The sequence below is a fragment of the Xenopus tropicalis genome, chromosome 6 (genome assembly GCF_000004195.4).
Source record: "Xenopus tropicalis strain Nigerian chromosome 6, UCB_Xtro_10.0, whole genome shotgun sequence".
NCBI lineage: Eukaryota > Metazoa > Chordata > Amphibia > Anura > Pipidae > Xenopus > Xenopus tropicalis.
The window spans coordinates 18,874,636-18,891,443 of NC_030682.2; the positions used below are offsets into that span (position 1 = coordinate 18,874,636).

The window sequence follows — 16,808 nt, forward strand, 5'->3', positions numbered from 1 at the left end:
AATCCACGATCTCGAGATGGATCAAAGAGACAATTTGCAGAGCCTACATTGCAAAGGGAAAATCACCACCTTTGCAAATCAGGGCCCATTCCACGAGGGGCATAGGAACTTCCTGGGCCTTCAGAAATAAAGCATCTGCTGAACAGGTCTGCAAGGCTGCGACCTGGTCATCTCTACACTCCTTCACCAAATTCTATAGTTTCGAAGTGTTTGCAGCATCTGACGCACTTTTCGGGAGGAAAGTTCTTCAGGCTGCAGTCTGTTAATTTAGCAGTCTTCCGCTTCCGCCCTCCCATAGGGCATAAGGGACAGCTTTGGTATGTCCCCAAGGTCCCTGTGTCCCACAGACACCTGCCAGAGAAAAGGAGATTTTGTGATACTCACCGTTAAATCCTTTTCTCTCAGGAGGTCTGTGGGACACAGGGCTTCCCCCCCTGGAAGCGGTCATCTGAATTCTGTATACTGTATATAATTTCGTTCCTTAGTTATCTTGTTGACAAAACTGAGGTTAACAGGAAGTGCAAGGGGGTATAGTAGTAGGGAGGAGGGGCTTCCTTCCTATTCTTTCTATTCTAGTGTCCTGCTCCTGCTAGGAGATACTATACCCCAAGGTCCCTGTGTCCCACAGACCTCCTGAGAGAAAAGGATTTAACGGTGAGTATCACAAAATCTCCTTTTTTATGCAAGGCGGCACTTTATTTGCTTTAGTGGCCACTGAGTTACATTGCCCAGAGTTACACAGCTTTGGCACAATCTCTAAGGAGCTGTACAGGAAAGGGACCTTTACTCCCATTTTCCTTGATCTTTGTAGCTGTGTATAGCTACCCCTATGCCTGACATGTGGTCAGACTGCTCATGCATGGGCCAGATTAAATTTTGTTCAGTGGGGGGGCACCAAAGATCTCCTTGCTGTCACTACTAATTGTGCTCTTGAATTTTATGCCCTCCTTTTTCCTGTTACCCACTTTCCCTGCCCTTCTCTATTTTCACATTCATTTTTCTTGTTTTTTTCATCTTCATTCCTATTAGCTGCTTTGGCTTCGCCTGATACTGTTGGCCTCTGTTATTATTACCCATGGTTCCACCTTTTTTCTAATCTAACGGTGATTGTACACAGACCAATAAAAGCTGCTGACTTGGTCTTTTCGGAAGGAGTGCCGGATTATTGGCCTTGTATGGGGCCCACCAAAAGACCTTCCCAACCAATATCTGGCTAAAAATTGAGAAAGATATCAACCAGGCAGGTTTGATGTTCTCATCAGGGCAGGGAGCACATCAGCGTGTTGATGCAATACTCTCCCACCGGTCTGGATTTACCTACATTATGGGTAGGGTGATTGCATAAGGCTGATATCTCCCAGCTCAATGTGGGCAACCCGTGTTGTAACCCATAGCAACCAATCAGTAGGTAGAATTTTCTGGTCACCTGTTTAAACGCAAACTCATTGGTTGCTATGGGTTACTGCTCTTGGGCTAATTTAGTGCCTTTTATTACATGACCCCTTTGGACTTTTTACTTCATCCAATTATTTTGGATACATTTCAGATTATAAATGAATAAAATATGTTTACCTTTCTTATGTAGAAGATAATAATTCCTTTCTTTTAGGCCTAAGTTCCTGCTCCGTAGAATGATCTGGTTTCTTGTTGTCAAGCTGTAAGATCCTCCCACTCGCACATGAAGTCTCTACAGAGATTGTATTATTAGAAATAAACCTTATATAACCGCATTGTGCTTGCATCTATATAGGTCACAGCTGCAGCACATCTGCGCCCCATGCACATACGCCCGGCTCTGGCCATAGGAACTGGAACAGATTCACTTAGTTCTGCTCTGGAAATTCCCAAATTGCTCCCAGTGTTCCATTAGCAGAGCCAGTATGTGTCTATATTCATAGAAATATGTCTATACCTTATATAGATTAACACTAGGGTTATTTATGGGCACAAGTGCTTGGGTTGCCACCTTTTCTTGCCAAAAAATACCAGCCTTACCCTAAGCCCCTCTGGAACAGGAGATAGCTCCAGCGTTCCCATGGCGGCCTTGCAGCACAGTTGTGCCAGAAGAATCAGACGCACAAGTCACTCTCACATGGATTTGGATTTGGCTTGAATACTAAGGATTCAGCCGGTTCCGAATGGAACCAGAAATGCTTTAGCCCTGGCTGAATCCGGTGTTGCACTTAGAAAGATTTCCAGCAGGGGGCAAGATATTACAGGGTTTATATTAGCAGTTGTGCATTTTTCAGGGAATTAAATTGAACCATTGCATATTGTGGGAACTATTTGCAGTGATAAAGTCCGCACATATATCGGTAAAGGAAATAAAGCCACTATTGCTATAGGTCTGTGCATTGCTGGAACTCCCTGCTATCCTGTATTCCAGGGGCTCTGAAAAAAGAGACACTTGCCCTGGTCTAGTAAAATAAGTACCTGTCCACTGGTTGGTCTATTTTGTCTAGTGCAGTAAAAAAAAAATGGGAAAAATCTGATTGGTCTTATGGGTAACTGGGCCAGGACACACCCATTTTCTGCAAATCCCCTAAAGAGTTTTGATTGTGGAGTAAAATGAGCGCCCCCTGTATCTAAGGAGAGTATAGCAGAGCTGTGGCTGTGAGCCTTGAATGTAGGCTTGTGATTCGCTGATACTGAAAATGTTTGACACTAGGGCAGGCAGGAGACTAGCTAATAATATGCAGAATTAAATTGTATTAAGGGCCAATGCTTGATTATGAATAAGTAGGGCCGGAACGAGGGGTAGGCACAAGAGGCACATCCCTAGGGTGCAACGGTGGGAGCTAGGAACTGATTCGGTGACTCCCACCCCGACAACTCTTACACCAACAAGTGAGCAGGTGGGGTTGCTAGTAAGTGGTAGGAAGGGTGGGGAAGGTGGCTATTGGGCGCAGGGGGCAGGGGGGTATTGGGCACCAGAAGCTTTTGGCCTGGCTCTGTGAATACATTGGATAGGTTAAACTGGCAATTCATGCTTAGATCTGGTTATACACCAGCATTTTGGTTGGTCTTTGTTTAGAGGATGGTTTGTATCAGCATCAGGGATCAGGTCTTGGTCAGTAGGACCCACAAGGGCTGGAGTTTTCTCCAATTCTCTTAATCATTTCAGCCCACAAGATCACAGTGATGGAAGGGTATTACTGCTCCTTTAGGATAATTCAACCAAAATCAAACCTGCCCAATCAACAAACTGATTGTACAAAGATTTCCTACGATTTTATCAGTACAAGTGCGGCCCCCTTAATGGGACTGTAATGCCCCAACGCAAATTAATGTAAAAATACTCAGGTCTGTTTTGAGCACTTTTGTATCAAGATACTAGCGATTCCTACACTGCTAATATAATGAATTGAAACAACAGCACCACCTTCTGTTCATTTCAGCCAACCAGAGACAGCTGGCAGAAAATGCAGTGAGTGAGAAGGGAGAGAGTCCTGCGATGTACCCATAGGGCCCGCCCTTCGGACACAGAGAAACAGCAGAAAACAAGACGGAGACCACATCTCTTTTTTTCAGAGCAACAAAAATAAAAGCTTTTATTTGTTCATTTGAATATAAAACAGGCGTTATCACAGATGTACAAAGCGTACTGGTGGTTTAACATACAAGAAGGTTGCTGTCTTTTGCACATAAAAATTTCTTTTTTTTATTTTTCTCTGTTTTCAGCTGTGGTTGGCTGAGGAAATGAAGTTCTCAAACCAGTCAACACACTCTATGAAATAACGCTGCTAACATTCAACTGATAAGAGGGACCATGTTCCCTTGGGTAAAGTGTCAAGCAGAACGAAAGATAGGGTCAAACAAGCACCATGAAGAGTCTGTTGGGTTTCGTCGGTGTGTGTGGGTGAATGCTTTGCTATGGACTCTCTCCTCTGTGCAGCCGTCTCATCTTATGGGTTCATCTGACTTCAAAAAGCACAAGGTCACAAGACAAATATGTTACGAGATCCCATGAATGGTTTATCTACAGTACGTTATCTAAGCAACCGTCCTTTATTGCTGTTTCTTAACCTTGCCAGCACCAATGAGGGCTGAAATGAGCGATGGGCACAATACAGGAACGTTTTGATAACCACCATGGCATCCATGGCATTCTTTTTTTTTGTTGTTGTTGTTGACACAGACTAAATTGGTACATAGTTCTGTCTTTGCTACCAGAATATACTAAGCCGATGACTCTGCTACTACAAGACATGACCGTCCCGTTTCCTCAAACTTATACCTGAGGTCAGATGCTGGCATACTGGGTCTTCACCAGAATAAAATGACTGAGCAGGTGGCACAGCTGGTTTCAAATGCACTCCCCCCCCCCCCCCCCATATTCCAGTAGACAAAACAGCCGCAGGTACATCACCTCTTGCTTAACTACTTTATGAATGTCACAAGAAGAAACATATGGCATCACCATTGCAACGCATGAGAAGAAGAAACTGCTTTTTGGTAACCGTGTCTTTCTTCAATGTTTAATTAGGCCAGTGATCCCCAACCAGTGGCTCAACAACATGTTGCTCCCCAACCCCTTGGGTGTTGCTCCCAGTGGCCCCAAAGCAGGTGCTTATTTTTTAATTTCTGACTTGGGGGCGAGTTTTGGAGCCACATAGACCAGCTGTACTGCCAAACAGCTTCCTGTACTCTTCCAGTCCATATTGGGCTACCAAATAACCAATCACAGCCCTTACTGGTCACCCCCAAGGAATAGTTTTCATGTTTGCGATGCACCCCAACTTTTTTTTATAGTTAAATGTTGCTCACACGTAAAAAAAAAGTTGGGGACCCCTGAATTAGGCTATCTTGTGGCACGATTCCTTGGAAGGCATCGATGTTAATTACACGTTATTTTGTGTGCCACGCTGAAGACTTTGATCACTGTTGTCCAACTGTTTCCATATTGTGGGCCAGTTCTTCCCTATACTACATGGTCATGGGCCAGATTGTATTAAAATGAAGATGTCATCGAAAGAGGTCAGTGGAGCTCTTAAGCAGTCTGGGGGGCCATAACAATTTCTAAGGGAGGCCACAACTGTCTTGAGGAACAGCCCTGGACTAGACAACTGAACATGAAAGCCAGGCTACATCCTGAGGAAGACAACCCTCTGTGGTGACCTAAAATGACTTTAATAAAGTATGTTTTTCGTATTTTTGATATGTCTAGAGTGTGTCAGAGTATTTTTCGCTTAGATAGAGTCAGTGGCAACTGGTATAGAGCTTATATAGGCAAATGGGAACTTTTCCAGACTAGGCTCCACATAGACCTGGCCCATTGGGACATGTTCTGGTACTCTGGCAGGCCAATCTGCCCATTGGCCTGCTCTTATAAGTAAGAGTATACTGAAGTGCCAGCACAACCATTGCATTTGTTATCTCTTTATCAAAGAAGGGGGAAGCTATTCCTAGATGGCTCACCACTTCCTGGCCAGAAGTTTGTACTACAGACATCAAGAAAAACCACCCAAGGCTGATATACCGTGACAGTTACAGTAAAATAATGAGGCCATGGGTTTAAAAATGAGTGGCACAACACACATTCCACAACCTCCATCTCAAATTCTACTATATTAGTCAATGAAATATATGCTCATTGGAGCGTTCTATACCACATACTGTACATTGCCTTGCAGCCTATTCACTGGCCGCACACACTGGGTGTCAGCCCCAAGGAAGTATTAAAGCATTGGTTCCCAAACTGTGGGGCTGCAGTTGCAGGTGGGGGGGGGGGTACAGTCAGCTGTTCTAGACCCAGTTTAGAATTGTGGTTGAATTGCAATGTTTTCCTCTTTCTGTAACCTTGTTATGAGCTAAAGATGGCCCTAAACAATGGGGGATCTTGAACTGAAACAAAAACACTGTATTAATGAATCAATGAGCACCAAAACTTAGAGGTAGGTGAATAAAAAATATTTTTTCACCAGTTACAGAAAGTGGTTCATGATTTTTTCTGGTCCGCAATTGTCACCATGTTTATGTTTGGCCTATGACTTTGATACTTTCTACAAGAGCCGTTTGTGAGCAGTCAGTGAATCGAAAATGTAGCACAATGTACTGAAGGTCGTATGTCATTCTTTGCGCTACTGTTTGTTGCCTTCATTTCAGGTATTGGTCTAAAACGCGTTGCCCTGCTGTGCAATGTGATAGCCTCCTTATGACACCCAAAATGCAATCTGAGTTTCTAATACAACCTTTTTACTATAAAGCCTGGAAATAAATGAATGTAGCATCCATTATTTTTTTTCTAGTTTTCAAGTTATTAACAGTTTTCAAGCTGCTGTTGATCTTGGCTGACTTGCTACAGCTGACTTTACATCAATATTGTGAAAAAGGCAACGTCTTGTAATATTGCCCTGCTTGACTAGAGAAATATTGCATGTTCCTCTTCTCAATAAGTTCATTTTCAGCCAACTGCATACAGTTGGCAGAAAATTAAGTTGGCAGGAAGAGGAAGGTCTTGTGTAGAGGTTTTGCATTTCTTTTAATAAATTAAAAGGCCCAGTCTATTAAGAGTACACTCAGGGTCAGACAGGGCCGCCAGGAAAAAACCCGGCGGCCCAGACCTGATCCCCACAGGGCGCTCCACCAATCCTCCGGTCTCCCTTCTCCAATGCGCTGCAGGTAAGTTTTATGTATAAGCACTTGGGGGAGGGAGTCAGTCTGGGGAGCCGCGGTGGGGGCCATTGGGGGGTGCAGGGTCCCCAGAGGCAAAAGCCCCGGTGGGCCCTGCACCCCCCCAGTCCGACCCTGAGTCCACTTCAATCTGATATTCAGGAAAAGCTGAATAAAACACTCTGTCTAAAGTTTGTAAAGTTTATTAGTATTTGGGCCCTTGTTTAAGCGGCCCTACCAATATTTAGCAAAGAGTTATCTGTTCCTATTCCCTATAGCAATGTATGCCTGGTTGGCACATACATTATACAATTTGTCATTATCTCTAGGACAAATAAAAAAGAAAAAAACAATAGTGCATTCAGCCATATGTCCACCATCCCAACGATGGCAATCAATCCACTTGCTGGTATCTAGAACAATCCTTCTCTAGAAGGGGGGAAATCACTCCTCGACCCAACGCTTGTGAATTTCACACTCAGTTATATACACCGGGAGACACCATGCAAGTGACGAGTACTGCATCTTTAAACGATAAAACTTTTTTTTCCCGTTCCCTATAACCCTTTGTGAATTTATATATATATATATTTTTAATATATATTTGATGTGATACTATCCACTCAAGATAATACAACACTTTGTATTTTATATTAACAAACATTACAAGAGTTATCGTCCTGAATGCTGCCTTTTGTTTTATACTTCTAAAGAGATCAAAATAAATTAAACATTTTATACATAATTACATATGAAGTTATTTTCGCATTTTGCCGCAGTCCGCCATATTTATACGACTTTTCCTTACGTTTTGGTTCCATAATCTCTTATATTTTTCATTTATATTACTCTCTCTCTCTCTCGCTGAGATGAAAGGCAAATCCTAGTGTGCTTATTTATAGATTGTTCTGCAGAGCAGCTTGGGATTGTACAACGGAGCTTCGTATTCGTTCAATATATATTTGCACTTTGTTGTCAGTGGTTACAAGATGCACTAACTTTAAATAAAGGCCACAGGAAACATAAACCTTCAAATCAATGTAAAATTGCTCTTCTGAGCACTTTTGCATTTTACATTATTATTTTTTTTTTTTTTTGGCAGATCCCCAAATATTAGCAAAAAAAATTTTTAGAGCCTTAAGGAATTTGTTCCCAGAATCCCTTTGACTTATTTGCATACGTATGAGGTGGTCTCCTCAACCCTCTTAACTTATTTGTGAATCCCCACTCCTGGCTCTACCCAAGCTGATCAGAAAACCCTGCACTACACTGATGAGCCCCAAGAGGGGCGAAACTGGTCTGTAGTTGGGAATCTAATCAGCTATTATCCTGGCTTTTGCTTTAAAAATCCAGTGGGTGAGCTTTAGCCTATAGGATAAACCCATGTAAATGGAATGGAATTTTTCAAAGAGCCTTAAGAAATTTGTTCCCAGAATCCCTTTGACAAAAATGTATCCTGATATAATGAAATGAAAACAGCACCACCTGCTGGTCAGTTCCTCTGACTGTGATACAGTTGGGAAAAAATGTCAGAAGAAGGACAGGGAACTCTAATAATGTTTCTCTCATGTGTTTTAGAGAGCAACATCAGAAGAGTTGCCTGTTCTTGTTCCGACTTTTTCTCTCAACCATAACATGGTCAGAAGACCTAAGTAGTGGGGGGTGCAGGGCGCACTGGGGCTTCTGCCTCAGGGGTCCCTGCACCCCCCAATGATGGCCCCCACTGCCTTCATGCACACAGCCCTCCCCCGAGCGTGCCTAAATTAAACTTACCTGCAGCATGTCGGGGGAGGGAAACCGGCAGATCAGTGAAGCACCCTGCAGGGATCGTGTCTGGTCTACAAGGGCCCACCAGTTTTTTCCCAGTGCCCCGGCAGCCCAGTCCGATGCTGGAGGTGCTGTTGTTTTAGTTTCATTATATCGGCTGTATACATTTTTGCTATTATTCTAGAATCTTTAAAAAAAATAATGTAAATGGCAAAAGAGCTTAAAAAATGTTAGCTTTTCAATTTTACAATTTTTTCGAAAATTACATTTCCTTTAAAGAAGCCACAGACACTGGTAATTGGCTGCAAAGTGGCCCATTCTTAACGGAGACAGGTCTCACTTTCCAGTCAAGTACTGATAACATGGTAACTTTCCTTTCTACCGATATCAAAGCAACAATCAATAGATGGAGCAAACAGCTGATAAGCTCCCATAGCTCCATCTGTAGACAAGTCTACAACGGACCACTGCTTTCTAACGTGGCCTTTTTTTAATATTTTCTGTTCGTACCTTTTGTTTAAAATAACCAGACATCGGAAATGGCTTAATAAAAATGATCTAGAAGACGTTTTCTAACATATTGGCTCGAACCACAGAAAAAACTCTGCCACTGTAAAAGGGTTTGTTAAAAATGAACCTGTCTGAAGTTTTTACATTAATAAAAATAAAAAAAAAAAACCTTCATAAAACCCATTGCTACTGAAAAAAACAGCAACGTAAAAACAAACGACGAGAAAAACAAGGTTCTGCGATTGGCATATTTAAACCAGTTGAGTGGCGCAAGGAGACGCAGAATTCTGCACATCTCTGCAGCACTTAGGAGGTTTAACCGAGGCAATACAATACGATACAGTACCAATAATGTCTCTTGGTGCTAAAATGTAGTGGTACAAACAAAGAAAAACGAATTTCACATTTTTTTTTCCTCTGGCCAATGATAGAAATTGGTAGATTCAAATAATAAAGCAGTTCCATTCTGAACAAGGCCGTCTCCATATTTGCACCTCCGTTTTCTAGTGGACACTGATAAAACAAACAAAAAAAAAATTTATACATCTATAGTAAAGTCCATGGAAGCTTTATAGTACAAGACTACATGTTGTAGGCCACATAAATGGGATCTAGCTGATCTGCTAAAAACCCATCTCGTAGGTGCATACGCTGTTTCTCTCCACGGGAGTTGATAGGAATGACACCAATGTCCACCACTACGACTACGCCTACGATCAAATAATGTTCCTCCAAGATCACATTGGTAACCAGCGGTACTAGGTCCAGGGCTTCCTGTTCTGACCCGTCCAGTTCGACTACCACCACCAGCAGATTCGTCCAGGTGAAAACAGCACTGGCGTGAATGTATAAAGAGAAGCAAATGGTTACTCACTGCATATCTGAATGAAGGTATTAGAATAATGACTATGAAGATTTTCACTCATCCAGGTCATGGTATATCTAGTATAAATAAATCTAAAGCAACTGGACTTGTTAAGTACTTAAGGACTTGAGTACATATGCTGAGGGCTTCCCATACCAGTCAGTTGAACTGAAGAAGCTGCTTGAATGAGTAGTGAAACGTCTTCCATGATTACTTAACTTAAGTCCAGTTGCTTTAGATTTATTTATAGTAGGTATTAGAATAATAATTGCCCAATTAATTCACTCTGCCGATTGTCTCGAGTCACCTATGAATAGTTATGTAATTACTAGCCTACAGTATAAGTGAGTTCTTCCACCCTGTTGACCATATCAATTGACAGTGTTGTTGAAGCAAAACACCCTGATTATAAAACACATAAAGCAAGCAGTGATGACCCTAACCAATCACAGTAAGGTAAATAAAGATGTACAGAATATGTAACTGGGTCAGCTTGGAAGTTCAGTATTGTCTAAAGGTGCCCATACATTGGCCGATTGTAGCTGCCGATATCAGTCCCTTGGATCGATTTGGCAGCTTATCGGCCCATGTAGGGGCAGAAACAAGGGGCCTGCCCGACTGATATCAGACCTGAAATTGGCTAGATATCGATCGGCCAGGTTAAAAGCATCGGCTCGGTGATGTGGTCCCCGAACAGACTGCCCCATTGGCGCCAATATAATTCGAATTTAGCCTACACGTTCCCCAATATCACCCACCCGTAGGTGGGGATATCGGGTGAAGATCCGCCAAGCGATTGAATTTAGTATGGGGACCTTTAGAAGCCACTGTTATAATGGAAGGCTGACCAGAAGGTTTCTCACAAACATCTAAAGGCATTCCTTTTATGGCAAGAAGCTAAAAGGAAGACAAGGCTTAATGGTGTGGCATGATGTGACTGGAGATGTGACCATGGAGCTTTGAATGGCCTTTCTATAGCAGAGACAACTCACTATCTATACTTTGCCAAGTCTAATGTCTAGGCCACCATAGACATTCCCTTAAACCAAGCACTATTCTGCAGGAAAGGTTGAGGGCACAGTGGCAGCGGTATAGGCAGACTAGAAATTAAGCTGAGGAAGCCTTCTATCAGCCTTACATCATTACTGAACAACTGAAGTCAATCCATCCAGATCAACTCTTTGGTGAGCCATTTTTCCATAACTACTTCAGAAGAAGGCAAGATCTCGACCTATAGCTCTTGTCAGTGTTGCCTCAATAGAGGCGGCTGTGTCAAAAAAAATTTTTTTTCTGTTTTGCAAATTTTATGGCGAACTGAAACGGGACAGATTCGCTCATCACTACATACCAATACTATGACAAGACGATGCTCTTAATAGCCCTAAGAAGCCACAATCCCTCACTGTGTCTCCTGGATCCCATTGGTCCACTTCTCCCTATGGTATGTGTCCATTTAAACACGTGGACACTAGCCATTGTTTTTCCATGGGACCAAGGGGAATTGAGAAGGATCAGAAGGCTACAAGGATAGCTACAAAAGTCTTATTTGTATTGAGTTCTGCTTAGACTTATGCCACTATCCAAGGAAGGAGTTCCTGACTATTCCAAGAAGTTCCTGACTTTGTTTATTATAAACCTTACATACTTAGGACATGGTAATGATAATGTATGAAAAGACAAATAAAAGAAGATCGAGCTTTGATAGCCACAGAGAGGAAACTCACCATTCTGTCACACACTTGTGGGCCCGAATCACTGACGTTTCAATATCAATTGGATGATATCTCATTCCCCTCAATTCCATGGCTTCATCTAGTGCCCCGACAACATAAAGCGCATCGTGCCGTTCTGCATGAGGGGATAAAAAGGCTTTGAGATGGCAGTAGGGAAAACAAAACATCATCAGTTCTCATTGATGAACACTAGCACAGCAATAACTGAAACCACCCTTGGAGACCATGGATCATCTTTAAAGGAACAGTAACACCAAAATATGAAAGCATTTTAAAGTAATTAAAAAAAAATATAATGTACTGTTGCCCTGCACTGGTAACACTGGTGTGTTTGCCTCAAAAACCCTATAGTTTATATAAATACCCTACTGGAAAAAAGGAGAAAAGGCACAGGTTACACTGTAGATAACAGATAAGTCCTGTAGAATACAATGGCGTTTTATCTGGTATCTGCTACATCACCTGTGCCTTTTCTCCTTTTTTCCAGCTTGAAAGATTGTTTTTACCCTTACTACCTCCCTCGCTTTCCATGTAATCAGAAAGCTTGTTAGCTTCAGCTCTAAACTAAGATTAAAGCTTCTAGGAAGGAACCATGCCTATGTGATAGCAGTTATAGTAGAAATAGATGGTGCCTATAGTAGCAGTGGGGGAATAATAGCCTCTGGGAAGGGACTGGGGCTGTGGGATAGCAGGTATAGCAGGTATAGTAGGGAGAGATGGTGCCTATAGTAGCAGTGGGGGGATAATAGCCTCTGGGAAGGGACTGGGGCTGTGGGATAGCAGGTATAGTAGGGAGAGATGGTGCCTATAGTAGCAGTGGGGGGATAATAGCCTTTGGGAAGGGACTGGGGCTGTGGGATAGCAGGTATAGTAGGGAGAGATGGTGCCTATAGTAGCAGTGGGGGGATAATAGCCTCTGGGAAGGGACTGGGGCTGTGGGATAGCAGGTATAGTAGGGAGAGATGGTGCCTATAGTAGCAGTGGGGGGATAATAGCCTCTGGGAAGGGACTGGGGCTGTGGGATAGCAGGTATAGTAGGGAGAGATGGTGCCTATAGTAGCAGTGGGGGATAATAGCCTCTAGGAAGGGACTGGGGCTGTGGGATAGCAGGTATAGTAGGGAGAGATGGTACCTATAGTAGCAGTGGGGGGATAATAGCCTCTGGGAAGGGACTGTGGCTGTGGGATAGCAGGTATAGTAGGGAGAGATGGTGCCTATAGTAGCAGTGGGGGGATAATAGCCTCTGGGAAGGGACTGGGGCTGTGGGATAGCAGGTATAGTAGGGAGAGATGGTGCCTATAGTAGCAGTGGGGGGATAATAGCCTCTGGGAAGGGACTGGGGCTGTGGGATAGCAGGTATAGTAGGGAGAGATGGTGCCTGTAGTAGCAGTGGGATAATAGCCTCTGGGAAGGGACTGGGGCTGGGGGATAGCAGGTATAGTAGGGAGAGATGGTGCCTATAGTAGCAGTGGGGGGATAATAGCCTCTGGGAAGGGACTGGGGCTGTGGGATAGCAGGTATAGTAGGGAGAGATGGTGCCTATAGTAGCAGTGGGGGGATAATAGCCTCTGGGAAGGGACTGCGGCTGTGGGATAGCAGGTATAGTAGGGAGAGATGGTGCCTATAGTAGCAGTGGGGGGGATAATAGCCTCTGGGAAGGGACTGTGGCTGTGGGATAGCAGGTATAGTAGGGAGAGATGGTGCCTGTAGTAGCAGTGGGGGGATAATAGCCTCTGGGAAGGGACTGGGGCTGTGGGATAGCAGGTATAGTAGGGAGAGATGGTGCCTATAGTAGCAGTGGGGGGGATAATAGCCTCAGGGAAGGGACTGTGGCTGTGGGATAGCAGGTATAGTAGGGAGAGATGGTGCCTATAGTAGCAGTGGGGGTTAATAGCCTCTGGGAAGGGACTTTGGCTGTGGGATAGCAGGTATAGTAGGGAGAGATGGTGCCTATAGTAGCAGTGGGGGGATAATAGCCTCTGGGAAAGGGGGGCTGTGGGATAGCAGGTATAGTAGGGAGAGATGGTGCCTATAGTAGCAGTGGGGGGATAATAGCCTCTGGGAAAGGGGGGTTGTGGGATAGCAGGTATAGTAGGGAGAGATGGTGCCTATAGTAGCAGTGGGGGGGATAATAGCCTCTGGGAAGGGACTGTGGCTGTGGGATAGCAGGTATAGTAGGGAGAGATGGTGCCTATAGTAGCAGTGGGGGTTAATAGCCTCTGGGAAGGGACTGGGGCTGTGGGATAGCAGGTATAGTAGGGAGAGATGGTGCCTATAGTAGCAGTGGGGGGATAATAGCCTCTGGGAAGGGACTTTGGCTGTGGGAATAGCAGGTATAGTAGGGAGAGATGGTGCCTATAGTAGCAGTGGGGGGATAATAGCCTCTGGGAAAGGGGGGTTGTGGGATAGCATGTGTAACCCTTATTGTAAGACCCTGTTTGTAATAAATGAATGTAAAGCTCTGCGCAACTTGCTGGAACAATATAAATAAATGACAACACAGTACTGAGCTATATATATATATTTTGGATATTCCTATAGGCCTTTACACAATACCTCCATTTGCATCCGTGAGCTCTGTCCTCCTTAAGAACCCCAGGTAGCCCGTTCGTGCCCAGACTGTCTGGGTGTCACCAAAACTGAGCCGAGAGCTGAAATGGTCGGACTGCAGGGACTCGTCTCCGTAAATTGTGAAATACCCACTGGCATTGTGTGCACTGTGAACCCAAATCTACAAGAAACCAGAAAAGTTTTCAAAATAAAAAACAAAAACAAAATGTGCATTACAATCAAACAGTGAGCGGAATCCCATTGGCTGTAGGTGCAGATATGATGATATTACTGCTGTTCCCCGTGTGAGTCTATCAGGCCCCAGATCATTAGGTATTGTAACAAAATAAACTGCTGGCACTTGCCTGTAAGAGAGCAACCTCTGTGACTGCTATGTTTACCCTAAAAGACTGTGGGAAGCGGCCCTAAGACACTGAACCAGATCCCCCTGTAGGTTCAAGTGTCACACGTGGTGGAGGACGCGGGCACCACACTCAAGTACTGTTGTTGCCAAGATGGAGGATGTTATAAAAGCTCTCATTCAGTCCACTGCAGTGCAGCAAGAAACAAACAGACAAGCTGCTCAGAGTGTTGCAGCTTTGCAGCAGCTGGTTGTACAACATGGAGAAAGTGTTGCTACCCTTGCCAAAATCCAGAAGGAAAGCACTGAAACGTTAGTGCGACAATTGGCAGAAGTACAGGCAGAGGCCCGTGAGGAACAGCAGGCGGCTGTACAAATGGTGCAACAGGAAATCCAGGCCTTATCAGAAAAGGTCAATGCAAACCCTGTGGCCACACAGCAAGCGAATAAGCTGATACGGGCAAGTCATTACCTGCAAAAGATGGCAGCCACTGATGATGTTGAGGCATACCTACTAGCCTTTGAACGCACCGCTGAGAGGGAAGGATGGCCAGCTGGAGAATGGGCAAGTTTACTAGCGCCTTTCCTAAGTGGGGAACCCCAGAAGGCATATTATGATCTGGAACCTGCAGAGGCCAGCAACTACAGTAAATTGAAGGCAGAAATTCTTGCACGTCTGGGAGTGACAGCTGCAGTCCGGGCCCAAAGGTTCCACTCTTGGTCTTTTGTTCCAGACAAGGCTGCCCGCATCCTCCACCACGTGTGACACTTGAACCTACAGGGGGATCTGGTTCAGTGTCTTAGGGCCGCTTCCCACGGTCTTTTAGGGTAAACATAGCAGTCACAGAGGTTGCTCTCTTACAGGCAAGTGCCAGCAGTTTATTTTGTTACAAAACTTCAGTAACAAACACAAAATAAGAAACAGGAAAATAAACCCTTGCACCAGAGCACTGGCTAAACACAATTGGCAGCCTAACTACAGTTGGGTGGCTTTTCCAACTCCAACTTAATAGAAGCAAACAAAATCAGAAATCATAAGTACCTTTCCCATGCAGCGCAGCTCCTGCTACCTGTGTAGTGGGGAAGAGACTCTCCCTCCCCCCACTGGAGTCTTTTTAAAAGGCTCTCAGCTGCAGCAATCACCTTGCTAAGGTCTGTATTAAAGGGCTGGGTTTGTGATTAATTATTCCATGTTCCAGGGTACCAACTATGCAAAACCCTGGGAGAAACATATCGTCTATCTACAACTAACCCAGCCATTTTATTACAGTATGTAACTATTCCGTGCCATGGTACCATGTAATACAGCGCCGGGGATGGAAGCATGGAGCCAATCTCACTGATTAATGCACTGTCACGAATCAAAGGAGAAGCATAATCTCTCCCATAAGCACCGCGAGAGGGGCCTAAATGACTCTGATTGCTGATTGGCACACACACGTCGCACTAATTGTGAGAGAATGAATATCATTTTCAAGGAATAGACCACTTAATGTACCACATTAAAGGGAAACTAACTATGTTCCAGCAGCCCACAGGGGAACACAAACAGTGTTGGAAAGGCACGTGATGTTTTCAGTGGCTCTAATCATTCCTAGGTCATTTGGTAAATGATTCTTAACTCAGAAGCAACCAAAAATGGCTTCTTTCAGCTTCATAAGATCATCAATATTCACCAAGAACTAAAGCAAAGTGCAAAAGCCCCATGAGAAAATTCCAGGCAAAACTTGTCGCCACACTGTATCCTTACTAAGGGTTTCAGGCCAACCTGAACGTCGCTACTACTATGTCCTGCTTTCCAGTCAATACAATGTGTAGGGGATGCAAAGGGGTGTATTTATTGAAAATAAATCAGATCTTTGCTTTTGTTTTCTAACTTGGGTGACCATTCAAATCTATTTGCTGATTGGTTGAAATGGATAACATCACCAGTGATATTTGTCCTCAATGCTAATAAATACACACTAACTAGTGATGTGCGGGACGGACTGATATCCGCGGGTTGGGCGAGTTTGGGCCAACCTCGGCACATCAATTGTGGGCGGGTATGGGTTGAGCTCTTCCGCTCGCCTTCAACCTTACACTGTCGGCTACCTCTTCTGTATTTATAGGCACGCGCCCGGCACACCCCACCCTTTTTGTGACATTATGGTGGGCGGATGTGGGTCTATAAATAAAGGGAAGAAGCCGGGTCGGGTAGGGTTAGGGTTGAGAGCGGTTTTCTCGACCCGCACATCACTAACTCCAAGCTAATTATACGTAACTCACTGCTTGTTAAGGCAATACACTGTACATATTAAATGTATATGAGGAGAATTTCTTGGACTAAAGAATAGTGAAGGCACAAGACAAAGGGATAATTACTGAACTGTCCCCAACAACCTACTGTTGACGTGGGCTCCTCTCTCCC

General features: G+C 44.1%; 1 protein-coding gene across 9 annotated transcripts in view; it reads right to left on the reverse strand.

Annotated features, from left to right (window-relative positions):
• Positions 1-8,872: 8,872 nt before the first annotated feature.
• dip2c (disco interacting protein 2 homolog C) overlaps positions 8,873-16,808 on the reverse strand; it is a 248,391-nt gene continuing 240,455 nt past the window's right edge. For 8 of the 9 annotated variants that reach the window (XM_012964918.3, XM_031903460.1, XM_031903459.1 and 5 more), the window contains 3 exons: positions 14,044-14,218; positions 11,479-11,602; positions 8,873-9,724 (listed from right to left, as the gene is read on the reverse strand). In XM_012964918.3, the coding sequence (XP_012820372.1) occupies positions 9,472-9,724; positions 11,479-11,602; positions 14,044-14,218 (552 nt within the window). In that variant the 3' untranslated portion in view covers positions 8,873-9,471. 9 annotated transcript variants of the gene reach the window in all.